The sequence below is a fragment of the Miniopterus natalensis genome, chromosome 1 (assembly GCF_054644295.1).
Source record: "Miniopterus natalensis isolate mMinNat1 chromosome 1, mMinNat1.hap1, whole genome shotgun sequence".
In the NCBI taxonomy this organism is placed as follows: domain Eukaryota; kingdom Metazoa; phylum Chordata; class Mammalia; order Chiroptera; family Miniopteridae; genus Miniopterus; species Miniopterus natalensis.
In genome coordinates this window covers 116,454,593-116,481,204 of record NC_142081.1, presented here as the reverse complement: position 1 = coordinate 116,481,204, position 26,612 = coordinate 116,454,593, and the positions used below count along the sequence as shown (strand labels likewise).

The 26,612-nt window shown below is 44.4% G+C and overlaps 1 protein-coding gene and 1 pseudogene across 3 annotated transcripts in view; one reads left to right on the top strand and one right to left on the bottom strand.

Moving 5' to 3' along the window:
- Window positions 1–257: 257 nt before the first annotated feature.
- Window positions 258–4,376, bottom strand: LOC148094358 (polypeptide N-acetylgalactosaminyltransferase 1 pseudogene; annotated as a pseudogene).
- A 22-nt stretch (window positions 4,377–4,398) lies between these two features.
- Window positions 4,399–26,612, top strand: part of LOC107545716 (fibrous sheath-interacting protein 2-like) — a 98,163-nt gene continuing 75,949 nt past the window's right edge. For all 3 annotated transcript variants that reach the window (XM_087825192.1, XM_087825187.1, XM_087825198.1), the window contains exons 1-3: window positions 4,399–4,584; window positions 5,110–5,238; window positions 13,063–13,146. In XM_087825192.1, the coding sequence (XP_087681318.1) occupies window positions 13,114–13,146 (33 nt within the window). In that variant the 5' untranslated portion in view covers window positions 4,399–4,584; window positions 5,110–5,238; window positions 13,063–13,113. The remainder of the gene's footprint in view (window positions 4,585–5,109; window positions 5,239–13,062; window positions 13,147–26,612) is intronic.

The following is a 26,612-nucleotide window of genomic DNA, read 5'->3' as shown; positions in this document are numbered from 1 at the left end:
ACAATGATTCTTGACTAAAGACTCTTCAGTCTTGTAAATATCAGGGTGCACAGTCTCGCTCCATTGTAGGTGCTGGTCCTTGGACAGGAGGCTGGTTCACAGCTCGTGAGAAGCAAGTCTAAGTTCTAATGGCTGATAAACCTCACATCCTGCAGGAGGAAGCATTGTTCCTTTTTTGCTACTTAAGAATGTGGCAGAAATGTACACTGAGGTAGCCTGGTCAATCCTTATTTTTTTCTTTTTGTGTAAACTTGGTCTCAGAATATTTCTGGAAGGGTGACGTTTCGGAGAAGCCGTTGCTGTGACCGGCTTCCATTGCAGTCTCCGGTGCTGGGCCCCTGGCTATCCTCTTCTGTAGCTTTATCCAGGCACTGATGACTGTTCACATGTTGCAGGGTTAATTTCATGGGATCATACTCCCAAAGTTGGTTGCCTTTTAGGTGGTGGCATTTGAGCATTGTGACTGGGCCATTGAGTTTGGAGACATCCAAGCAGAGGTCATCCGTTCTGATTTCTTTGTTGGCCGTATAAGAGAAAATCTGATTACCTCCCACACCATGACAGTTAAAAATGCCAACTTTGTCATTCTCCTTTCTAGCCATGTTATCCAGGCACTGATTTGTTTCCATATTTCGTATCTCTCCCAAAGAGAAATAGTGATGTGGAATCTGTGAATCAGGATAAATATTCTCTAGGTACCAAGAGAAAGGTTTGCATTGGAGTTTGTGTCTTAGACCAAGTCTTGATGCTATATCTCTGTAATCTACCTTCCTAACACCTGGAGAAATTATATAGAATAAATTCTTGAATTCATACATCCACACTTCTATGAGTCGTCTGTTATTTTTATTAATAATCTGTCCTGTGCCTCCTGGAAACGTGTAAGGTGTAGCTTTCCGAAACACATGTCCAACATGTGAGTAAGTAATGATCTCCAAAGTTCCTCCACATTGCCAAATCCTAAAGGAAATTTCTAGGTTTTCTCCTCCCCAAATATCCATTCCAGCATCATGTTCCAATTTCCTGAAAGTAATCTCTGTCTATTGAAAAAAGGCCTCCTGCCATTGTAGGGGTCCTGACAGGAGAGTCCGATCACCTTGCCTTCTGTCCATTTCTCTTTGGGGAACAGGATACCAGCGAAAATTGAGCTTCCAGTTGAATCCGCCATAGGTCATATCAGGACCTGCCATGTACTCAAAAGTATCATCACTGATCACATCAGTGATGGGACACACCTTTTTCCTGTCTGTCTGATCCTTGCTGAGAGGCTCCAGCCCTCCCACTGCGCACTCACAGTGAGCATCTAAGAAAGGGATCACTTGGCCTTTAGACACAGCAGCCCCTTCTAATCTGGCTCTGATCAACCCAGAACGGTGTTCCATTCGAATTACCTGATCTGGTACTTTTAATTTTTTCACATGACTCTCTAGAGGTCTTTTCAAAAAGTCTCTTTCACTGGCATCATCCACTAGAACAATTTCTTGTAGCATGTGTTTTGGTGAGCGATTAATGACACTATGGACAGTTCGCAGAAGTGTGCTCCGAGCCTCGCTGTGGAAAACAATCACCACACTTGTAGGAAGATCATCTGGACACACCTTTGTTTTACACCCTCCTAGCCCAACATCTGGTAAAGATCTGCTGAGTGCAATCATCTCACTTGCCACTGAATTGAACTGGCTGATTTTAAACATCGCTTTCAGCTTTTCTTGATCCTCTTTAGGAATGAAGACTGGTTTCCCCATTTCTCCAGGATCTTCCTGAGGCTTTTGTCCTGGCTCTGGGACATCCCCAGCAGGAAGGCCTCTCTCCTTCTCATCACATTTGTTGCATTCACTGAAGTACAGCAGCAGGAACATATCCAAGAGCACCCAACTCAAGGAGGTGGCTAGGGCCACCTTGCAATGTGCACATTTTCTCACGGCACTTTAAGTCAAGTGCAAAATTTAAAAAAAAAAAAAAAAAAAAAAATATATATATATATATATATATATATATAAATATACAAAGATCATGAAAAACTTTCCAATCCAGGTTCATCAGCAACCACGGTTATAACCTCTGTCCGGCGGTGGCGGGCGCTCCTCCGAGCAAGCTCGGGGATAGGGCGCGGTCCCGCCGCCGCAGCCCCGGGGCTAGTCTCCCGCCGCCCCCCCCCCCCCCCCCCCCCCCCCCCCGCGCCGCCGCCTCGGCCACTGCGGGCGGCTCCCCAGGCAGGCGAGCAGCTGGAGCACCCCGCCTCCGCCGCTCCCGCTCCCGCTCCCGCCTCCGCCGCTCCCGCTCCCGCCCCCGCGCCGGGCCTCGGGCTGGGCGCGCTGCCCCGGGGGCGCTGCTGCCGCTGTCCCCGCTGTCCCCGCTGTCCCCGCTGTCCCCGCTGTCCCCCGCTGTCCCCGCTGTCCCCGCTGTCCCCGCTGTCGCCGCCGCCTCTCGCTGGGCCGCCTCAGCGCGGGGCCGGCCGCAGGGCTGCCTTCCAGACCGCTCGGGCGTGGTCCTCCCGGCGCCGCGAAAAAGTTTTTACATAATAAAAATCCCAAAGCACAGTGATACTGACAGAGCCTCAAATTTTTCAACCTTTTTTCTCATCTAGTTATATTGGAGCTCAGTTAATCTAGCGATAGACTCAAAACACTGCACCTGCACTAAGAAATACACGATACGAGGCAGGGTAAAATAACAGTCTCAGTGCAAGGATGCAAACATTTTTATTTAAGCAGCTTTAAAATGGAAAGGGGTGTGGTATGTAGGTAAAGTCAGTTCATCCTGAGCACATTTATGAAGAGAAACACAGTTGTGGAAAACCCTCAGAGAAAAAGCTCCCAGAGGTTTGTGGAGGCCTAGCACAGTACCTGGGATCAATAAATATTTGTTGACTGACTTAAATTGTGTAACTTCAGGCAAGTTGCTTAATCTGGGTGCCTTAGTTTCCTCTTCTGTAAAATGGAAATAGAAGCATCCTACCTAAGGAGGCGGTGAGGATGGATTTAATCAGCGGGACATGTGAAGCACAAGGACAGGGCCCGGCTCAGAGTGAGAGCACCTGAGAGTTACTAGTTATTGCTGTCACCAGGCGGAGAGAACGGAGAGAGCTTCCCCCCCCAACCCCCCCGTCTTTCCTTCTCCCCCTCTCTCCCTCTCCCCCACCCGACTCTCTCCCCCCACAGCCATGCTCAGGAGCAACAGAGGACTGCTTTCTCCTTGGTAGACAGGTGGCAACTGTCCCGCTAGAATTTTGAAGATCAATTCTAACACGTCTGAACTTAACTCTCTCTCCCTCCTTTCCTCTCTCTGAAATCAATAAAGATATATTTTTTAAAAATAAAATGAAAATAAAACAACTGGAGATTGATGATATTATATATTGCTGATGTAACTGTGACAGTGGTGGAGAAAAAAAATAAAGCTTTTGCCTAATTGTGCCTGAATTCGGTTGACTGAAGACATCGGTCACTCATTCATTCTGTTAGGGCAATTCCCATGGTCATCGTGGTCAGACATTTAGCCAATAGAGGGATTTTCCCCAAGTGCATCCCTCCCACAACCACTACCACTAAACAGTCTCCCCTGCACTTTTATAGAAAGACTAGGTTAGAAAATTATATAATCTCTAGTGTCTATATACATATTTTTTCTTATAAGATGCAAATGCATAAAATCTTTCTTGCTCTTCACAGGATCATCAGGTGTCAGCCGCTCCATTAGGTAGGAAACTAGCCCTTGCAGGTCTGTGACCTTCCTCCAGGACCTGTGACAGGGTCAAGGGCGGCGGGCCTGGCGCTCAGAGGCTGAGGTCGGGGCTACATTCTCTGTGCCCCCTGCTGCTCCGGGGGCTGCTGCTCCTGCCCCGGCCTCGGGCCTCCTCGGCTCCTCCTGTCCCGGGCGACTCTGTCCTCTCGGCTCCTTCTCTCCAGGGAGCGCTCTCGCCTCCGCCCCGGGGACCGTGCCCGCCTCCGGTCGGGGGGCTTGGCTCTCCTTTGGGGCGCCGCCCGCCTGCCCCCGAGCCCCCCTCGGGTCCCCAGCCGCTGCAGGGAGCGCCGGGCGGGGCGCTGTCCCCCGGCGTGGGGCGCTCTCGCCGCCTCTAGGGGGCGCTCCCTCCGCTGCTCCCTCCTCTCCGGGGGGCGGCGCCCGGGGCCTTCCCGGCGCTTCTCCCCCGCCTGCCGGGCGCTGGCCAGCGGCCGCTGGGCGCCGGGTCCCGGGTCGCCGCCCCGCCGTCGGGGTCCCGGCGGCTCCTTCCCCGGGGCCCTCGGGGCCTGTCTGCCTGCGCCCCGCTGCCCGGCGCCTCCCCCGTGCGCCCGCCTTTCCCGCGGGGGGACTTGTGGGGACCGGGTGGGTGAGGGGGCTCCAGTGGGCGGGCGGCCGGCCGGGCCTCGGGATTCCATGTTTACAGAACAGACTTAGAGAGAAAATGTGTTAATAAGTCACTTTGACCTAATGACTAAATGCGCTGCAGGAATGTTAGCATCGCGATCAACCTTCTGGGGCGGGGACCTGTTTCCACAGAGTTGAGGAGCCGACAGGCTTCCTCCCTCGGACCCTGAACCTCCCGGGCTGAATTTAACTACAGTGCCGGTTTTAAGGATTTAAATGGTGAGCATAATAATTTCTTTCCTTAAGTAAGTAACTTGAAGTAACAATAATGACTGAACTATGTGTGGGACTGTAATTTGAAAACAAAATTTAAGGAACCTTGACATCATGGTAGGTACATTTTTTATAATTCTGGATTTCAGGTTGCATTTTGTGTGTCTGGATTGAGTTGAAGGGGCAAGAAGATATTTTTGTCAGCAATGAAAGGGAACACGATCCTGCATTTGAGTAAAGTCTCAAAACTATCTTATTTTTTGTAAGAAGTAAGGGGAATTTTTTTTATCTAAGCCTTTAGAGTAATAAGGTACAGTAAGTATACAGATATTAATAAGTAAATGTTTCTTCAAAGATAATGTTGAACTGTTTGTTAAATAATGATTGATAATATATGAATGGATGCTTCCAAATACAATATATTTTAATTTCTATAAATGCTTAACATATGATACATTTGCTCTATTTGACATTTTTTTCTCTCCCTGAGATGTCACATTATTTTATTAACAAAACTCTCTTCTTGTTTAGTGCAGAGACAATCTCTGGCCCATGAGCCGTTCAGATTATGAGCCATTATGAGGATGATTTACCACCTCCAGCAGCAGATCCCACGTTAGACTTCCTCTGCCCCCGCCACCTCCCGCACCTCTCTCTCGGGTAAGTGCGTGGGGCCAGAGATGGCAGGAGCTCTGCTACCCATCATTTTGATTTTCTTCAAAGTGAGAGTTACATTCATAATTTTGTACCTGAAAGTTCTGAGATACTAAGAAACAAGAATACTGACTATGTTCAATGCAAAGGCAGAGTCCTCTAAAAATAAGATGCGTAGTGTGTATAAAGAACATGTTAAGACCATAACCAGGCATTATTATAGTTTGGCAAAAATCTATATTTATATGCAGCACTTGTTGACAATAGTTACCTTTGGGGGTAATTTTTTGTTAACTTGGTATGAACTGTGGAACTGATTTCTACATTTCTGTGTCCCTGGTGCTAGCCCAGCACATGAAGAATAGAAAGCTTTCCTTACATATTTCTGAATTGAACTAAGTGGAATTTTGCTGAATTGGGGCAAAGATATATCTAAGAGTCACTTGTAATGTAGTTAGGGAAGGGTGTTGTGGGGCAGGCAGGCCATGAGTGTTTGATATTAGTGCATTTGTGAATACTGGGAAAACAGCTAGAAACTTGATGTGGTCACTATTTGGGACATTAACTAATAACGTGTCTCTCATAAAAGTGAAAAACGAACTTTTAAGATTTTTTTCTCAGAGTAAATCACATTAAAATATTTAGAGCAAGAATATCACTCCATTTCTTGTGGCTTCCACATTTGTTGAACAGTGTGATGATGGTTGGTGTTCATAAATATGACTCTAGTAACCCTGAAAGCTTCTGCAGTGCCTTTTGAATGAACAAATATTAAATGGAAATCAAATATTAACTCATATTCATTGCTATATTGTGTACTTATTGTAGAAAAATTATTTAAAAATTGATGATCCACATAGAGCAGAGGCTCTTTTTTCCATCTATATTGAGCTGTAACTGACATAATAGTCTGTAAGTTACAAGTGTGCACGTGATGATTTGATACACAGGCTGTGAAATGGTTTCCACAGTAAGGTTAGTTAATCCCTCCATCCCTCCACATAGTTACCTTTTTTGTGTATATGTAGTAAGAACATTTAGAACTACTGCCTTAACAACTTTCAAGTACATAATACAGTATTTTTTACTATAGTCACCATGCTGTACATTAGATCCCCCAAACTAATTTACCTTATAACTGGAAGTTTGTAGCATTTCACCAACATCTCCCTATTTCCTTCATCCCCCATGCCCTAGCAACCACCACTCTACTCTCTGTTTCTGTGAGTTCAGCGTTTTTAGATTCCACATATAAGTGAGATCATTCAGTATTTGTCTTTCTCTGTCTGACTTCTCTCACTTAACATAATGCCTTCAAGGTTCACCCGTATTGTCATAAATGGCAGGATTTTCTTCTTTCTTGTGGCTGAATAATACTGTATTTTATATGTGTGTGTGTATATATGTATATACTTTTTTTATAAATATATACATGTTTTTTTAATCTGTTTTTCCATCAATGAACACTTAGGCTGTTTCCGAGTCTTGGCTATTGTTAATAATGCTGCAATGAACATGCAAGTGCAGATCTTTTCAAAACAATGACTTTATTTCCTTTGGATAACTACCCAGAAGCGAAATTGCTGCGTTATATGATAGATCTATTTTTACTTTTTTGAGGAACTTCAATACTGTTTTCCATAGTGGCTGCACTAATTTACACTCCCACCAACAGTGCGCAAGGGTCCCCTTTTTCTCTACATCTTCGCCAACACTTGTTATCTCTAGTCTTTTTTGTAATAGCCATTCTACCAAGCAGAGGCTCTTAATATAGGGTTCATGAAGATGTCAAGGAGGCCATGATTCCTGAAAGTATGTGCAAAGTTTAATGCATCTGTGAAGTTGTATGGGTTTCATCTCTTTCAACATATTCCTTAAGGGGTTTGTGGCTAAAGAAAAAATTAAGGACCACTGGTGTGAAAAGGTATATCTATTTTCAAGTAATTAGAACATAACAGGATAGCTCATTTCCTCATCAGTATAAACATAGGTAGGAGAGCCTTAATAATCCTGTTCTCAGAATATTAACTTGCAAAAATCAAAAGGTTTGGGGCTCATAAAATATTTAATTCTGTTTTCTGCTTGCTCATGTGTGTTTGTCAGTGTTCTTTTGGTGAATTGTAAGTTTAAGTTTGAGCTTAAGTCTTAACTTTGGGGGAAATTAAGGGCTCTTTTAGGAACCTAATGAAAACTAGGGTTCCCAGAAAAGTTCATATTGATCCAACAGTACGCATATAATTTCAACTTTCAAAACCAAAACTCTAAGCCTATATTTTTAAATCCTCACCCAAGGATATGTTTTTATTGACTTGAGAGACAGAGGAAGGGGCTGAGGGAGGAAGAAGGGAACAGATCGGTTGCCTCCCGTGCACACCCTAAGTGAGGAAACACAGCAATGAATTCCCATACTGGTTGCTGTTGGGCCCTGTTCCATTAAAAAAGAGACTTATCAGCTCTTTGGGACACTCATTGTTTTAGCTTCATCCCCAAGAGGCAGGAACTGCTATGAGCCTGACTGCCGAGTTGTGGTGAGGATCTAGGACGATTAGTGGTCCTTCAGAGCCATGGCTGAAGTCTGAGTGCACAGACGCTGCCACAAACTGCCACTGGGGATCGCGTGGTCGTGATAGAAACGGCCCCAATTAGAATTTTTTTCAAAGTGGTTATTGAAAAGATACAGACGAGTGAAAGATAGGAAGCATGACCGGGACTTTCAGGGGCTGGAGCTGGAAGTGGAACATTGTGGGGACCACAGCCAGCAGCATCTTGACCCCGGCCCTCCCCCGGGCTTCTTCTCCCTCTATCACTCGGCCCCTCCACAAGCTCAGTCCTTCCTCTCCCTCTGGGCAGACCCTGATTCTGCTCACTTCCCACATAGAGACCTCAAATGGTGGCTCCTCTGTGAATGGACATCAAACTCCTGTGCTTGATGTCCCCTAGGAGAAGTTCAAAGAACTCTGTACTGCCGCTCGCATTCGTATGTTGACATATACAATTTTCAACACAAGTTTAAATAAGTGCAAAAAATGCAGTGTGCAGCCTATTATACATTTTGACATTTTACAAAGCTAGCCAATGAAAACTAACTACAGTTCCATGGCAGTTTGATTCCCACCAGCATCCATTTAATGGTTTTTTAAAAATACGTTTTGCATTTTAGAGCAGTTTTGGTTGCACAGTAAGCAGGGGAGTGGCTGGCTGAGGGTCCAAACAGGGACCTTCTAAAAGCATGGCATCAGACAGGGGCCCCTCTTACCCGGGTGGCACTGCCTCTTTTGGGTAAACTGTGTTGGGGCAGTAGAACCTTACTACCCTAATAAAAGCAACTTTATTCAAGAAGCAGCTTCGTTTCTCAGTCTGGAAAGTTCTCCTTGACAGCTGATTCTTTGCAGCTGGTCTGCTCCTCCTAACACAGGGCCAGGTGTTCACCTGGCAGTCAGCTGTAACCTAAAGGGTTTCATTTTCCTGGCTGTGCTGGCATGTAGCCCTGCTGTGCAAAGACCAGTGTCGTTGCCTGAAACCCCAAACAGTCCTAAGGACTGAGGACTGTGTCTGGAGAGGGAGCAGCACTCCAGTGTTCACACTAGCCGTTCATTGCTAGACGCCAGAAGAATCTGGTTTATTAGGAAAAATATTGGTAAAATTAATCAACTTCAGGTTGCTTGCTTACTGTATTGCTTTTTATTTCTTTTAGTAACATCTTTTATTTTCCTGACTTCAAATATAATATCAATGTGTTTAAAAAGTTGAAAAACGAGAGAGGAAATTTAAATCATCCATAATGCCCCACTGATATTTTAGGCAATTTCCATTCCTTCATCTGTTCTGTTTCTTAACTGAACTTTGGTGGTGGTTGTGGTTTATTGTTGGCTGCTCGAGGAAGGAGCGGAGAGAGAACACAACTCCATTCCTCCCCTCAGGTGCAGAAGGGCTCCAGCCACTGGGAGAGACACCTCAGGGCCGTCTTTCCTCCGTTCCTTTCCCACCTCCCTCTCCCACCCAGGTTCATCCGTACCACCCAGGGCCAGGCCCAGCTGGGAGAGAAGTCCTACAGTAACCACATTTATGGTCCCCAGGATGGCTACTGTTCTGAAGCAGAGTCAGCCCTTGGCTTCAGCGCAGAGATCCTTTCACCAGCCAGCGTGGGTGTGTGTATTAGCCAGTGTTTGATGCATAAAAGCAGCCTCAGGATCCCAGTGACTTACAGCAACAGATATTTCCCCTCTCCTGTGTCTGCAGGTCAGCTGTCCTAGGCTCCAGATTGTGAGTCAGATTCAGGTAGTTCCACAGGCCTCTCTGGTCCTCGGCCCAGCAGGTGCTTGTGACACAGTCTCATGGTGAATGGCGCGTGCAGGAGCGTGAGTGGAAACACGCCGCCGGCCTCTGCTCACAGTGGGTGCACCGACCCTTCCACCTGCATGCCGTTGGCCAAGCGCATCACGGGGCCAAACCCGGCCTAAGTGGGACAAGGAAGGACGCCCTGCCCATCCCAGGGAGGCCCTGCCCAGGCCCCTGACCAGGGGCAGCGGAAAGGCGGGAAGAATGGGGAGCGGTGGGCTGCATTCGTCGCGTGGGCTGTATGAATCCCCAGCTCCAGCCAGACCGGCTGTTCACTGGTGGTCCACAGAGACCCGATGTTTAGCTGCCTCTGGCCTTTGAACATGATTTTCTTCTTGCCTCAAATGCTCTCCTTTCTCCTTTATTCCTATGTGAATATTGAACATCTTTCAAGATCTAGGTCAGATTTTTACCTCCTCTGGAAAGTCTTCCTTGACCATAGTGATTTCTTCCTCTCTGAAAACCTATCGCATTTGGTTCATTTTGAATTTACACAGTATCTTCTATAGCTCCCCCCATCTATAAATACATACAGGGGTGGGTAAAAGCAGGTTAATCATAATAATTAGAGACAATAATTAGTAAATAAACAATACAAGAATAAACTTTTGTGTACTCACACTGTAAACCTGCTTTTGCCAACCCCTGTATGTAGTCATCTGCCCACCTTTCTATCTATTTATACTTATCTTCTCAACCTGATAGAAAGCTGCTTAAGAACAGGGATATTTTACATGTAAAAGGTGCTCACGAAGATTTGTTCTTGGACTGATAACTGTTTGCTTGATTTACTCTTTATTCCAAAAAGGTGGTATCTGAGTAAGTAATGTATTTGTGCTGTTTCTTTCCTGTCCAGCTGTCCGACATCTTGCATTTTCAGAAGCTATAAGAAAAGAGATCAGGCTGTGATTGAAAGTCTCATTTCTCATTTTATGATTCTCTTATTATGCATCGGATTGCCCAGAGTTTCTTTTTCCACAGATAAGGAGTTAACTTCTGAGTCCAGCTGTTTGCCACAGAGCAGCTCCAAGTGAGTTGGCTGACCTCGTGCCAGGTGGAAGCCCTGGCCCAAGGGCAACCAGTCCTTTCTAGGGACCACCCCTCCCAATCTCCAGCTCAGATTGACTCTTTTTTTTGCATTTTTCATCAAAACAAAAGTACAGTGTAGCACCATCACTTGGGGAGGGGGGGGGGGTGTTATTCAGAAGCTGAAAAAAGAGAGAGGGATCTCAGAGAAAGATGTGGCTGCAGATCCCTATCCTATTCAGTGGGGCCCTTCACAGTTGAGAAGGGTCCTTACCTGTCCCTGCTGAGGGTGACACACACTCTCCTCTTCCCAGATGGTGATCAAAAGCAAACACCTGCTGTGGAGTCTTCCTCAAGTTCTCTTTTCAGCCTTTCAACTCGAACATGATTCACATTTCCAGGACCCCCAGGCAAGATGTGCTTGCTGGTGGCCCTCTTTGCGTTTATTCCTGTGACTAGGTCATCTCAGTTGTTTATTGCGGTAAAATGTACATAACACAGAATTTGCCATTTTAATCACTTGTAGGTGTGCAGTCAGTGGCATTAAGTACACCCACACTGTCGTGCTGGGTTCTCTCCTGTGGGCTTTAGAGCGGAGAAAAATTATGAAAAACCCAAAGCTCTGGCACTGACTGGTCTTGAGCAGACTCCTTAATCCTCCCGCTTCCTGGTCTTTAAAATAGCAATGGCGCCGATCTTATGTGGTTCTTAAATGGATGCAGTGAAAAGCATACCTGTAAGGCCTTAGTGTAGCGTTCTGGCAGGTAGTACACGTTACCTGTCAGGGCTAGGCATAGTCTTCAAGCAAGCATGTAAAATTAAAATAGTTTCTGACCTCTTTAAAAAATCACACTAATTCACAATATGCTATCCTTCTAAATAGCAAGTAAATAAAAGTTTTGAAAACATATCAAAAGATAATTCAATAAGAATTATAGAAGGAATTGTACTTGACCTTTTCCCTCTGTTTAAGTTAGCAAGTCACCCTTCTTTTGCATGATATTTTTAGGAGATACCCTCATCCTGCACATTTTACTTGCAGTTTGCTTCCTTACTCTGTCCAGTATACATTCTGTTCTCGTACTCCAGTATGAATAAAAATCATCCAGGGACAATGTTGAAATGCAGATTTCCAGGCGCATGCTCCACAGATTTCAGTTCAGTGTGTTGGGAGCCCGGGGCCCAGGGGGGGATCAGGGATCACACATGCAGAAACACTCCTCTGGTACAAGTAAGCTTCTGTGTCTATATTCAGGAGGGTCCTTAATTTATTCAGTGTGCTCCAGAGGTATATGTTTTAGTTTTAATACATTTTTTCATGCATTATTTTATAAAACTCTACATTTTCACATAAAATTCCTCAGCTATGACAGTGGTCACTCATACAATCCCTTTGTATATTGATACTTCAGCTTTACTGGTGATGTAAAACTTGGCCGTTGGATGCTCATGAATTTTGGGGGGAATTTATGCATTTAACATTTAGTTTCAGCCACCTCATTGATATTCAGAATCAACAAGATATGATACATAAATTTATACAAACTCTGCTTAGAGAACATGCGCCCATTTAGGAGTGCCGTGATCTTCCCTGCCTTGGTTAGGCTGGCTCTCCTTCAAGAAATGCCCTTTCTGCCCTAGCCAGTTTGGCTCAGTGGTTAGAGTACTGGCCCGCGCACTGCAGGGTCCGGGCTTTCATTTGGGCCAAGGGCATGTACCTTGGTTTCAGGCTCGATCCCCGGCCCCACCCGGTCAGAGCATGTACAGGAGACAACCAATCGATGTTTCTTTCACACTGATGTTTCCCTCTCTCTCTTCCCCATTCTCTCTGAAAAAGCAATGGAAAAAAAATATCCTCGGGTGAGGACTGAAAAAAATGGAATGCCCTTTCTACTTCTGTCTGTCCTTGGGAGTTGCCAAGCAGCCCCCTCTGTGTTGTGATTGACCCGCCAGTTTTTTTAAAATTAAAATTAGTTGCCAACATTTGTAAAACTCCAGACTTCAGGCCTCTCTTGATAATCCAGAACCTCGAGTCTACAGGCCTTGGAATCCTACATGGTGTCCACCAGCCAGAGCAGTCCCCTTCTCGGGCAGGGGACATGCGTTCCACCTTCACTCCAGCCCCAGGCTCTTCCCAGTGCATTGGGGCCTCCCAGCATCCAGCATTTCCACGTGTTCTAGACCATGGAATTACAATCAGATGATGTCATATCCTTTGCCAGTGTTTTCGATCTTATGTTTGTCTCCTCATTGATGTTGCACTTGGGAGAAAGAGAAGGTTTACTTCTGCCCAGTTATGTGGCTGTCAGCACTTGTGAGGCCCTTGGGAAGCACTTGGTTGACAGCATTCGCTGTGGTTCCCAGTTGAATTGCTACAGGTACATCTCTCTCCAGCAGGACCGTGAGTTCCTGCAGTGGCTGGCGTGATGAAGACTAGCTGATCTGATCTTCTAATATTTTATTTAGAATTTTTACCTGGATAACAAAGGAAAAAAAGAAAGCAAGGAAACAAGTGAGATGAATGCTAAGAACAAGGAATGCATACTTGAGGTAAGATTAATTTTGCAGAATAGAAGAAAAAGAGGATGTTAACTGTATCTATTTTTAAATTATTTGCTTCTCAGAACAATGGGTGATTATGAGACACACTGAAATGTTAACTTGGGGTTTTTAAATCACATTATTACTAAATTATAGCTATTTAGATAATTACATTGGCTCTTTGAGTCACTTGTTTAAAAGTATGGCTTTAGACAGTATATTTTACTCTTCATGAAGTTGGATTAGTAATTCTTAACTGAAAGACCTATGAATCTGCATAAAACTTATCTCCTTAGGATTCATTGTTTAAGTGTTCCACAGAAGTCAAATGTCAGGATTTCCAAATCTGCTTTACAGTGAATTCTAAGGTGCTTTCCCAGCAGCCAGGTGTGGTAGGAAATCAAAGGTTTGGAGTTTGAGACCTGATACAAAGTTGGCTCTGCCTGTTGATGTTCCTGTGTTATTGGGCAAGTCCAAGAACCTTGGTTTCCAGGATCATACTGAATTATTTCAGAGACCCAGGAAGGTGGTGGAAGTGCAGTGTGTCCATTACTGTACAGAAATCTGCAATTATCACCATAGGGCTGTCTTCTGGAAGTTCATGTAATGGTTGACTTTTTGAAATTCCTAATGAATTTTCACATAGTAGCTATGCTATGAATCCAGGCTCTGTTCAGCGTGTAATGTAGATGAACGCCAGATCACAGTCACAAATGGGCCAGCATGCTGGAGCCCCAGACAGGTTTTCTTTGTCCTTGACAACCTTTTCCCGAGTTAGTAGATTTTGGATTTCACTTGATAAAACACAAGACCTGGTGATGCCCTGGCCCACATTCCCACCTGGAGTCAGTGTGCTGACGCTGAAGAGCACTGTCTCCCATGCACCAGGGTCTTTCCCAGGTTCCCGCACATGTTTCCATTACCTCCAGGCCTCGCAGCTCTGTATCAGTGGATCAGACCCCAGAACCTTGCTGCCATGCCCAAGGTCCCACATTACAAGTTCTGGTTCTTGGGACCAAGATCACAGTGGACATTTCCCAGGGAGGCCCAATAGTGGGAATGGGGAGGTTCTTTCTGCATTTGCCAGACTCCAGGTTGAGTTGAGGAAGATAAGGCGCCAGGTGTCCCCAACACCAAGCAGATTCAATTTCTGAGCATACATACCTAGTAGTCAGGACTGGCAGACGTGGAGGGCTGTGAGTAATTTCCCCACACAGCCATTTGTTTTCAATCAGTGCTTATACATCAGCTACTGTAAGTCCGGGACTGGCTATGCTTAATGTATGCAATTGCCTAAAGCATTCTGGTTAGAGGACTTCAGCAGTGTTTTAAAAGCTTGGATGTGAACACAAATACAAAGCATGTTCTGCTCTGAAAAACGAGCACTATGCAGCTTTCTAATTTGGCCCAAAAACCTGATTGAATTTAAGAGACATTGACAAGACAACGAATACTAGGTAAATTTGGAGGAAACTAGAGGGAATGTGAACAGAAAAATGTGCCTCAATTCCACTATGTATAAATTTATTTGAAGGATACAAAATTAAAAATTATTCTACCTCTATGAGACTGAATGAAAGGAGGTTGAGAGTTACAATAGAAAGCAAAAAATAAGTTTGAGTATTTGAACTGGAAGATGGAATAATATGCAATTTTACTACATTGCTTTTTAAAAGAAATTTACTAAGAACTGTAAATCTATGCAAGTTTTGACCTTTGAAAATCTACATCTAGAAAAATGTACTTAGGCAGTATCCTTTCAGATATCATCGTATTAATAAGCCTTCTTCATTCTTTGATAAGAAAACCATCCCAAGTTATTAACAGACACATATTTGATGTATAGAATTATACATTGTAGTTTTTCTATTTCCTAGCAGTGAAATAGCAATCTTTTCTGTTTACAGGAAAAGTAATAATTTTTTAATTTACCAACTTATAAGAATAATAGCCTTTAGTACTTTTCTTACAATATACCAAAATTTTACTCACAACCTTCTTTATGAGGTAGGAACTATTATTACTCCATTTTTGCAAGTAAAGAAACTGAGGTTTAGTGACTTGCCCACTGTCATAGAACTAAGTGGTCAAGAAGCCTTGAAGTCTAACTCAGGAGCCAGGACTCAAGCACCATGGAACTCTCCTCTTTAGGCAAACAGCAGGCAATATAAACACACTTTCAATCAGAATTGTAGACAGAAATGACTTTTAGTTTAAAGGCTAGTTTGCCACAGTTTGTTTAAATGTGAACAAAATGTGTTTTATCTTTCATGTGTTTACCATATAACTTCAGTTTTATATCTCAAAGAACTCATGTAAGATATAAAACTGAAAGCAACAAATGAACAAGACAAGCAAAGAAAAACTCAGAGACACAGACAACTGTATGGTGGTTACCAGAGGGAAAGGGGGCTGGGAGAGGTAGTAGAGGGTAAAGGGGGTCAAATATATGGTGATGGAAGGAGATTTATGGGGTGATGAACACACAATGCAGAATACAGACGATGTATTATAGAATTGTATACTTGCAACCTATGCCATTTTATGAATCAGTGTCACCCAAATAAATAAAATTTTTTAAAAGTAAAAAATTTCAGAATTAAAAAGCCCCTCAGCATAATCCAGCTCTTCATTTTACTGAACTACCTCTGTCCCTACATTAGATAATATATGGAAATTATTCACTTCATGATGAGGTTAGAGTGAGAACCTCATTTTGCTGATTTCTGGTAAAATTCACAGACAAATAAGTACACAAGTTATCTTGCTCAGTTTGTGGTAATTGAGCCCACCCTCTTCTTGATTCCTCATTCTGATAGATAAGTGAAAACACTTCATTTTCCCATTAAAAGGTATGTGTCCATCCCTCTTGAGTCATATGCAGGGTCCCCCCCACTCACCCCCAGTGGCGTCTGCACATCTCTTTCTTCCCTTGGTGGCTTCTTGGCACCGACCTGCCTTGTGTCACCTGAGGTGATTGGGGAAGGAGGGCCTGGTTCCTGCTGAAGGTGGGTGAGGTGTCTCGTCCCCCTTGGCCTCTGTCCTCGCTGCCCCGTGCGCTGTGGCTCAACCCTCTTCCCACCACACTTGCGTGCCTTGCTCTGGCCCTTGGTTCTGGCTGTCAGGGCCCTTCTCTCCACACACTCTGCAGATGCCCCCAGGCCTCCCCTGTTTCCAGAGCCAGAATATTCTTTCTGTCTCCCGAGGCGTTCCCTCTCCCAGCCGCCCAGAGGCCTTTTTCTGGCCATGTACTCCCTGTGCAGAATGCTTGTCAGTTATCCAAGTTTTTGTTCTTGATATGTACAAATTCATTTTTTTTTCTATTTCTTAAAATATTAGCTTTCAAAGCTGTCATATCATTGTGGATTTGTTTTAAAAATACTTTATCAAAACTAAGCAGTGACTTTGAAATAATTATTTTGGAAAAGAAAATGAACATGGTATATTTTTTGCTTTTTTCCCTTAATCGTTAGGAATGTTCACTTGAAGTTGAATCTGTTTTCCGTCACCAAAGTTAAAAATTCATACATTTATTCAGCTTTTATTGGCTGTTTTTCTGCTCTGACTATATGAGAGGAGGTTGTAATATGTGTAATATACAAAGATGAATTATAATTAGTAGTATTAAAATCCTTAAGCAAGCCCCTTCTCTTGGTTTTACTTTCCTTACTGACAAAATATGCAATTAATACCTATCTCAAAGGGATGTTGTAAAGCTTAAGATCAAATTTCTAAATTGCCATCTAAGAACTCAGCTCTCCCTCAAAAGCCTACACACCTAGTTTGGGGAAACAACATGCACACAGATACCCGCAGTGCAAGGTAACATGAAGCGTGTTGAAATAAAGTATTACAGAAGCTCAGAGGAAGGAGGAAACTCTCCCTGCTGTGCTTTCATTGGGGTAAAAGAGAGACTTTAAGTAGGAGTGAACATTTGAATGGGCCCAGATGTGAGTGAGAGCATATTTTGGGAAAAATACAGGTTATGTTTCGGGATAGGGAGGCAGATCAGTCTGATTGGAACAGTGGTTCTTTTGTTGTTGTTAATCATCACCCGAGGATATTTTTTCCATTGATTTTTAGAGTGTAAGGGAAGGGGGGAGAGAGAGAGAGAGAAACATCGATGTGAGAGAGAGACATCAACTGTTTACCTCCCACACATGCCCTGACCAGGGCCAGAGATAGAACCTGCAACCGAGGTATGTGCTCTCGGCCAGGAATCAAACCCTAGACCCTTTGGTGTGTGGGCTGATGCTCTAACCACTGAGCCACACCAGCCAGGGTGAAACAGTGGTTCTTAATCCGACTACGTGATCATTTGGGGAGCTTAAAAATGTCAGTGCTTGGGCCCCAGGTGAGAATGAATGAATGAATAAATTCAGGAAGGATGGGAGGGAGGGAGGGAGGGAGGGAGGGAGGGAGGGAGGGAGGGAGGGAGGGAGGGAGGGAGGGGAGAAATAAAGAGGAATTGAGAAAGAAGGAGTCTTGAGGTGGTGAGGCCTGTGCATGATCATCTTAAACTGACTCCTACCTGGATGATTCTAACGTACAGTCGGGTTTGAGAACCAATGGATAAGAGCATTGGACCTGTTAAGGAGAATGGTAAGAGGAAACATCATAAATGTAGAGTTGGGTAAAAACACAGGATTTTAAATGCTAAGAAGTTTTAAACTTTAGTTGGCAAGCACTAGGAAGGGGTCATTGAAGATGTTTGAAAAGAGCACTAACATAAGACATAAAATAAGAACATTAATCTGTCAGTTTGCAGAATGTGTTCAATGGGAAGACATGGTGAAAGTACATAGTCTAGACTGGTAAGAGGTAATGAGATGAAAATGTGCATGGCAAAGAAAGAAAACAGAGACCAGCTAGTGTTTATGTACTCTGTGCTATGCAGTATGTTTTGGATGTTTCTTCCTAACCTCAATATATAGTTATAAAATCGGAAGCTCAGAGAATGGAGTAACTTGCCCTTCATGGAACAGCAGAGGCAGAGCTGCTTTTGACCGCACCCAAGGCCTATGTTCATTCCGCCCTAACACATTCTCCTGCTGTCCCAGTACCTCTGTGAGAGAGAGAGAGAGTACAGAAAAGTAGACTGTAGAGTTCAGCAAGTAGTTACATATGTGAGGGAGAGGTACAGATACCTAGTAGGCTTTCAAATAAGGTTTATTGAGTGAACATATGAAAGAAACATCACTGCAAGTTTGTCTCAAGTGGCTGTGTATGTTTTGGTGGTAGGAAAAAAAATCTTTGTCCTCAAGTTTTTTATTTTTGAAAAGAGCAATTAGTAACTATTGATCAAGACTGCTCACTATGCAGCAGTGGCAAAATCTATTTAACAATGCCTAGCACTATTGGTAGTAACTTAATGATTATGTATATTTTCCATTTACTTCATTCTTATAACTACGCTATGAATGTTATAGAATAGAGCAAACTGAGGCACAGAGTAGCTAAGCATCTCTTTGCATTTTATGCAGCTTAATGAATAGCAAAGCTGAATTTGAGCCACAGTGTCTGACTCCATGTAACCAGCACATTGAGTCATCATAATACACGTCCTCATATGCTACACTTAACAGTCTTTTTCCCCCTTCTTTTTTTATCTTCACCTGAGGACATTTTTTCCATTGCTCTTCAGAGAGAGTGGAAGGGAGAGAGAGAAAAATATCCATGTGAGAGACACATCCACTGTTGCCTCCCGCACGCATCCCAACCAGAGCGGGGGGTCGAGCCTGCAACCAGGGTGCGTGCCCTTGGCCAGAATCGAGCCCAGGACCTTCAGTCCGTGGCCGATACGCCAGCCACTGAGCCAGGCTGGCTCGGGCTGCACTTCACAGTCTTGAATGAGGTGATAAATGCAAGATGATTTGGAAGATGTTTACTTATTAAATTTTACAGTAGCCCTGAGAGGTAATTTGCCTCATTGATAGAAGAGATACTAAATGGGCTCAAGAGTAACAATAATGTTTGAAAGATGCACAGTTCTTCTAAAGCAGGGAGAAAGAATGTGGTGAGAAAAGAAAAAGGCATTTTGAGGTGTAAAAGATTTTTAAAAGAGATATAAAGGTGTGAAAGGGTTTGAGTCCACTGCTTTAAGAAGGGATATAAAAGGTTATGGAAGAAATTTTTAAATGTGTAACCAACAGTAGACTTGAGGTTACAGAGGATTAATTAGAGTGGAAGCACCCAGGAAAGCTTATAGTTAGGTTCTTTTCTTGCACTAATCATGAATCTGGCACTGGGAGGCAAAAAGGATGCTATGTGCTTTTTTGGAAAAAACACCAACAAGTTTCAAATGAAAGACACATGGGGCATTGTTCCCACCCTTATGAAGGATATCAATGCTTATCTGCCATATAATAGACACATTTTTTTGCAGTTTGTCATTTGCTTTGAGTTTACTTATGAACATTTAGATTGTTTCTATGACTTTTAATGAAATTACATATTGTTGATGATATGTATTATATAGTTTCTGAAATCATGTAATTTATTCTACCTTAATTGTTAGAACTGTCTTTTGTTTCCGCAGTAGACTAGAAATAAAACTGCAATGGAACTAGTCACCTAATTTCCTTCTTGTCCACTCCCTCAGTCCTTCACAGTGGTTACTCTCATATATTTAAAACTAAATCATATCATGATACTCTTTTTTTTTTTTAAGAATAGTTTGTTGATTTTTTTAGAGAAAGAAAGAAGAAGGGAGAGGGAGAGAGAGAGAAACAGTGATAGGAGAGTAAAGCGTGAATCTGCTGCCTCCTGTAGGCCCACGACCCAGGGCTGAGCCCGCACTCTGGCATGTGCCCTTGACCTGGGGTCGAACAGGCAACCTCCTGCTGCATGGGACGGTGCCCCACCAACTGAGCCACACCAGCCAGGGCAGATCAGGATACTCTTACTTAAAGTCATTGAATGGCTGGCTCGTCCATACACTTAAAATCCAAACTCCTTACCCAGGCTCTCAGATCCTTTCGTGGTGTGGCCTCTGTCTACCTGCCATCTGTCTGCATCTTGTACCACTTACTGTGTGAGCTTCGAGCTGAGGTTTTCTTTGATCTTGTTTTTCTGTAGATCAATTTTCCCATGGTCTCTTTTCTACAGTATGTATTTGTATGTGTTATACATGTATTCTTTTGTATGTTTATTTTTATATGATTATTTTTTTCCCATTTTAGGTGATTGAAATAGTCAACTCTTGTAAACCAAAAATCTAGAAAAGTATTTGGTTGTTGGAATTTATGTGAGACAAGGTCAAAAGTGCTTATTTTCTTCAAATTTGATTACTTGTAAAAATATATTTAATGAGCTAGAACTAAGTTGCCAGACAGAATATATGGTAGTGCCAGTTAAATTTGCATTTCAGATAAATACTGGGTATTTTTTAGTGTAAGTGTATCTCATACAGTATTTGGAATATACTTAAATACTAAAAACATATTTTTATCTGATATTTAAATTTAACTGGCTGTCTTGTGTTTGACTTGTACACCTGGCAGCCCTAGCTAGATGACAACTCTAGCAACCTGACTTCTTGCGAATCCAACAAACAACCCGTGAATAGGTTTGAAAAGCTCCTCGCTTTCAGAAGTTGATTTCACAAAGGTCATGGCTCAAATGGCATGTCTTTGCCTGTGAGATAGCCAAGCATTTCTTAGTATATTACTGCATTTGATTTTAGCTATTCTAACCTTATTAAAAAGTTAGTTTTCATTTTTATTTTCTCAACTATAGATTCTTTACCTTTCTTATTTAAGGACCTTGCATAATTTTATCCCAGCTAATTTTTCAGTCACCATGAACCTATACTTGAACAAAATTACGCTATTTGCTTTCATGCCTTTGTTCCTGCTGCTCCTTGGACCTGAAGACCTCAGTCCCTCCCCTCTAGGTCTGTCCTGCGCTGTCCCTTCCAGGAGAGCTCCCTCACTGTCAGCTGAAAGGGGTCTCTCCTCCCTCTGAGCACCGTGTTCTCCGTTGTAACCGACTATTTTTATTTGGGGAGGGTGAATTTTTTTAATTGTAGTAAGAATATTTAACATGAGTGCTACGATTTTAATGAAACTTTGAGGTACAGTGTAACTGTAGAGGAGAACTTGTGCAGCTGACTTCTAGAACTTCCTCCCTGCACAGCTGGAACTTTGTATCTTGAACAGCAACCCCCCCCCCCCCCCGGGGCCGCAGCCCCCACTCTGTGCTCTCCAGTGTGACTGTTCTAGATGCCGTATGAGTGGGGCATGTGGGTTCCCTGCTGTGACTGGCGTGTCTCACTCAGCACAGTGTCCTCAGGTCCACCCTGTCGCCAGCTGTGGCGGGACTTCCTTCCTCTGTGGCCTGAGCACCCCCACACCGGGCGCCGCAGTTTCACCCCCACGCGCCTGCCGGGGGCGCTCAGGCAGCTCCCCCGGGGCGCTCGGAACAGTCCCGGCTCTTGCCCTTCATGTCCCGGGGTCAGCGCTGTTCCTCCCAGGACCGGGCCCTCGGGGTGTTTATTACACACAGTTCACGCACCAGGTCTGAAAGGCCAGAGGAGCTGCTGTGGACACCCTGTGACAGCAGGAGAAGTGAGAGCCGAGGATGGGACCCCTTGCTCCTCAGGGGGACCTGCACAGCCAAGGTATCCCTCCCGATTTTTATCCGACACTCATGGGTGTGGGAGCAGCCTGCTCTGTGCCTCTGCTCCTCTTACCAGTCTCCATGGGGCTTCTCCAATTGCACAGTTGTGGGGCTTCCATTCAGCTCACTTTCTGGTGGTTCTGAGTGATGGTTGTTTTGTTGTTTAGTTGTAGTTTTGATGTCAAACCTGGATCATTTTATCTCCTGTAGTTTAGCCTTCCAGTGGGGAAGATGGGCCTTGAAAAGAAAGAGTCCAGCTGGGCGTGGCTCAGCACTGAGCATCACCCTAGGATCCAGGAGACTGCAGTTCGATTCTCAGTCTGGGCACATGCCTGGGTTGAGGGCTGGATCTCCAGTTGGGGGCGTGCAGGAGGCAGCCGATCAATGATTCTCTCATCATTGATGTTTCTCTCTCTCTCCCTCACCCTCTCTGAAATTGATAAAGATATATATATTTAAAAAAAAAAAAAAAAAAGGAAGAAACAAAGTGAATTGCTGAGAAGAGCACATAAAGGGCAGAAGAGAAGACTAGGACCTTTCCAGAGATGGCTGTCAGAGCAGACTTCTGTGGAAATGACAGCAGGGAGGAACATGAAGGGTGAGAAGAAGCGAGCCATGTGACGGGAGAGTGCATGTGGAGCCCGTGTTCAGGTGGAGGGGACAGTAAATACGAAGACTTTGATGAGGGAAAGAACACGCTTGTTCAGGACACTGAGCAGTGTGGCCAGAGCCCGTTGAGTTAGAGGGAGTGTGACGTGAGATTAGGTTGTAGAGAGGCAGGAACCAGATCCTGTCGCCCTTTTGAATGCCATGGTAATGAATTTGGATTTTATATTAGCTGTAGTGAGGAGCTCTTGAAAGATTAGGCAGAGAAGAAAGAAGATCACTTAATATTTTACGTAAAATTGTGAAAATGTGATTAAAAGTAAAAAAGCCCATATTATTTTATGCATAATAATTTTCTAAAATGAAACTGATGAAAACTGAGGTGCTAGATGTTAGCGATTTGGGGGAGATATTGTAGGCTTTTAATCTGAACAGTTACTGTTAGCATGGGCTAACTCTTAAGTGTTGCCTGATCTTGTTGGATAACATGAATATGTTTTGTTGAGCCCCTTGAATGTTAAATTATTTTAGCTTTTAATTTTTAAACTTTTTGATTATAAATTGAGAACTTAAAGCAAGAGAGCCTGAACTGCTACATGGCAATAGTGGACAGCAAAGGCTCAGGATTAAAGGTAGCATTCAGGGACTAACTGGATGTGATAGACTGACCAAAAGTAATGTTATTAAGATCGGGAGTGGGAAGAGGTTGTGGGAGCCTGGGTGTGGTCTTAGTGTCTAGGAGGGGACAGGTGGAAATCCAGGCCTCTGGCCCTAGAATGGGCAGTACAACCACTCTTGGCTTTTTATTTTCTCTGCGACCATAGCTTCTAGGAGACCAGAAGGAATTAGCCAGCTATGCGCCAGCAAAGCTTTCTATGTTGTGACTTTGGGTTTGGTTTGACTGTTCATGCAGCGTTGGTTTCAGAGCAGTTACATTTCCACTGTGGGCCTCTTAGACCAGGCCCCTGGGACTGATTTCCCCAAGTCTGGACACTCAAGCTTCAATCAAGAGGGGCCAGCCCTCTAAGGGCTCTGCCCTTTGGGGCCCCCACATTCCGGCCTGGAGCTCTTGAGACAGTGGGGCCTTGGGGATAAGGGGGTACTTACTGGGCAGTCCAGGTGAGGTCCAGACAAGGGGTGAGGCGGGGAGGGGCCCAGGCCTACAATGGAGCATTACCTAAGCACCAGCTCCAAGGCTGCCAGCATTTCTGCCACCAAGAGGGCCACCAGCAGCCTTGCCAAAGACAGGAAAGCAGCCAGCAGTGTGGAGATGTGAGTGGCAGGAATCCGGGTGTCCTTGTCTTTCCGTGGGACAGCGCAGGAAGAGGCCACAGACAGGTCCTGGGTTTGTAACTGTCGTGCTTGGGGCACCCTCCTGCAGTGCAGCTGGTAGCCACAGCTGGCTGGTGAGGGGCTGGGAGGGCTTTAGGGCTGTCTGGCAGGGTGGGTCCCTTCAACCCTGACTCTGTGACTCTTCACTTCCTTTGGTTAAAGTAGGGGCATATTGGCCTAAATGAAATAAAGCCTAAAAGGAAAGACAAACCTCTCCAATTGTTCATGGCAGGCTGTGCACAAAACCCACTTTCCAGGCACTGGAGCAGCTGAGCTGCCGGACCTGCCTCTTGGGGTCAAGCTGCCTGTGATCCCCGAGAGCAATAATTTATACTATACGAGGAAGTTAAATGAAAAGGTAATTTTTGTCTTGCCATTGGTTGTCTTTGCCTATTTCTACTTGCAGTTAAAGTCAGGGGCTACATTATACAAAGTCCATTAAGGGAATTTGCATTAACATTCAAAGCAAAGGAAAAAAAAGTCAAACCCACGTGTAAGCCAAGGTATTGCTTAGGATTCATGCCAAACAACTTCATCTAGTGCAATTTGCACAGGATCATGGGCTAGAGTTTTGAGTCTTCTCTCTTACGTTTTGGAAGCATATTAACTTTTCTTTATAGCAACACAAGATATACCTATTTAGTGATATTTTATTTACTTAGATATGTTTAGTTCAAAGGTGGAAAATTATTGGTGTTTCCTGGCATTTAATTATGTTATGATTTTAGCCAATAATAACTTGGATAAAACTCTCATACAGAAACTTCTCTGTGATTTTGTTTTGAGAGAAATTCTATTTCATACGCAACAGTGAGGGGAAAATGGAATTAAGGTGAGCTAACATGTTCAGATACTTCAATTTCACTTTAATGGAAGAGGCTCTGTCTCCCTGAAGAGACTCCATGATTTCCCCCAACCTTCCTTTCCAGTCTTTGCTCCAACCCAGCACCTCAGCTGCCTCCAGTTGGGGTCTTTTATAGGTACTCATGCATTCCACATCAATGCCCCTGTGCCTTTATTCACCGTGCCCCAGATCTACGCACCCTTTCCTCTTCTCCTCAACCTGTGAATTTCAGCCATCTTTCCAGATGTTTTTCTGAACCATCATAGCCCCCAAAGAGCTTGTATTTCCTTAGAATTTGCATTGCCCTTGGTTTGTATAATTTTACTCAACACTACAATTCTATAATTGCAGTTTTATAACATAAATCATATTGGGTTTAGTGTATACTTCCTTCAAACCCTTTCTTGTTTTTAGTCTTCAACGCTAGTCCCACCCTCAGACCTCCCCAGCCCTGGACTCAACCACTGACACTGAGGGAGGTTCGGTACGTTCTTTTTGAATGGTTTCTTTGATTAATGTTGCAAAAATTCTACAAGGAAGAATTCCGAGAGACACCCTTCCCCTTTTACTCTATGATGTCAGAAATGAGTAGAGCCCCTTGGTATTTGACACCTGCCTAAGAAACATGATTTCTTAAAGCAAGTTTTGCTTCTGGATATTTGTGTGTGTTTTTTGTTTGGTTTTTTTGGGGGGTTTTGTTTTGGTTTTTAGCTTAATGTTTTATTAAATATGACAGCAAATCACTCGGTTGCACTTATAACACAGAATTTATTTTTACAATATTTAAATGGTCATGTTTACATGTTTAAAACTGTCACATCATTAGTTCTTGCCAGCTTTTGCATTTTTCTCCTTGAAACACCTTCTATAGATAGGCTTAGGAAAAGTAGAAGTATTCTACCTTCATTATCAATAATTTAGCACAAGATACATTATTAAATGCTGGCATTTCCGTGACATTCAAGAACTCGCGGCAGGAATGGGACGGTGGCATTAAGGGATACTGGCATTAAGAATAAAAGGGGGGAGAAAAAAGAAACACAAGTCACCTAGTTCCCAAACCAGCTACAGAGCTGGGATGGGAAGTGCGTGTATTAGTAAACGTTTTAGGAGCCAAAGCAGCTTTCATGCAAGTTAAACCCAAACTTTCTACAGAAGTTTAAAACCGAAGTGAAACACGGGGGTGCTGTGCAGAAGCAAACGGCCCAACACAAAACAAGCCCTTTGGAGCAACTGTTAAGCAGTATGCCCACGGGAGGAACTGCTGTCTCCAGTCGGGAAGCGCTAGGATGGAAAACTAAGTGCCAAAGGGGGAAAAAAGTTACAGCGTGATGCGAGAGGTTTTAAAACGACACTTGGCAGCGGCAAACGGCCTCACTGACTCCAACGGCTGGAAGCGGCTCCATTCCCCCCACCCGCGGAGGAAGCCCGCAGCCCCCAGCCCGCACCCGCACCCGCAGAAGCTGCGGGCAGCGAGGGGCCAGGGAGAGAAGGGAGCACCCACCCCGAGCCCTGGCCTTTCCCCGCATCGTCAGCCCCGTCGCCCCCGATGCAGGGAGGAGGCTGTGGGGGTTGGCGGGACTGCGGAGCCGGGGCGGGCGCCCTCTTTCCCGGTGGCAGAGGCGCGGCCGGGCGGGAGGCTGCGGGAGCGTGTCCGCGACACCCGCGCCCGCGCCTTCCCCCGCCCGAGCGCGATTCCCAGGCCGCTTCTGGAGCCTCCGCCGGAGGACCAAACGGGGGCAAACACCCCACAGCGTGTCTGGAAAAACCGCCGGGCCAGCTGTCATTCATAACCCCGACGACCGGAAAGGCTGGATGTTTGTTTTTAAAAACAAGTCTGTTCCGCTAAGATAGAGCAAGCTAACTGGAAACAGGCCGCCTCGCACAATTTCACTGGGTCACAGGCGCACACGCAGCTTTCCCACAGCCTGGCTCAGCCTGTACCGCTCCTCTTGTGTCTAAACTTAGCCCTGTCTTTCTTTTGTCTGTCTCCTCAAGTGTACTGTTTACTATATTACCATTTTCTGTCAAATATTAATTCCCTTGTCTACTACTTTTCAAAAGATGTTCTCTC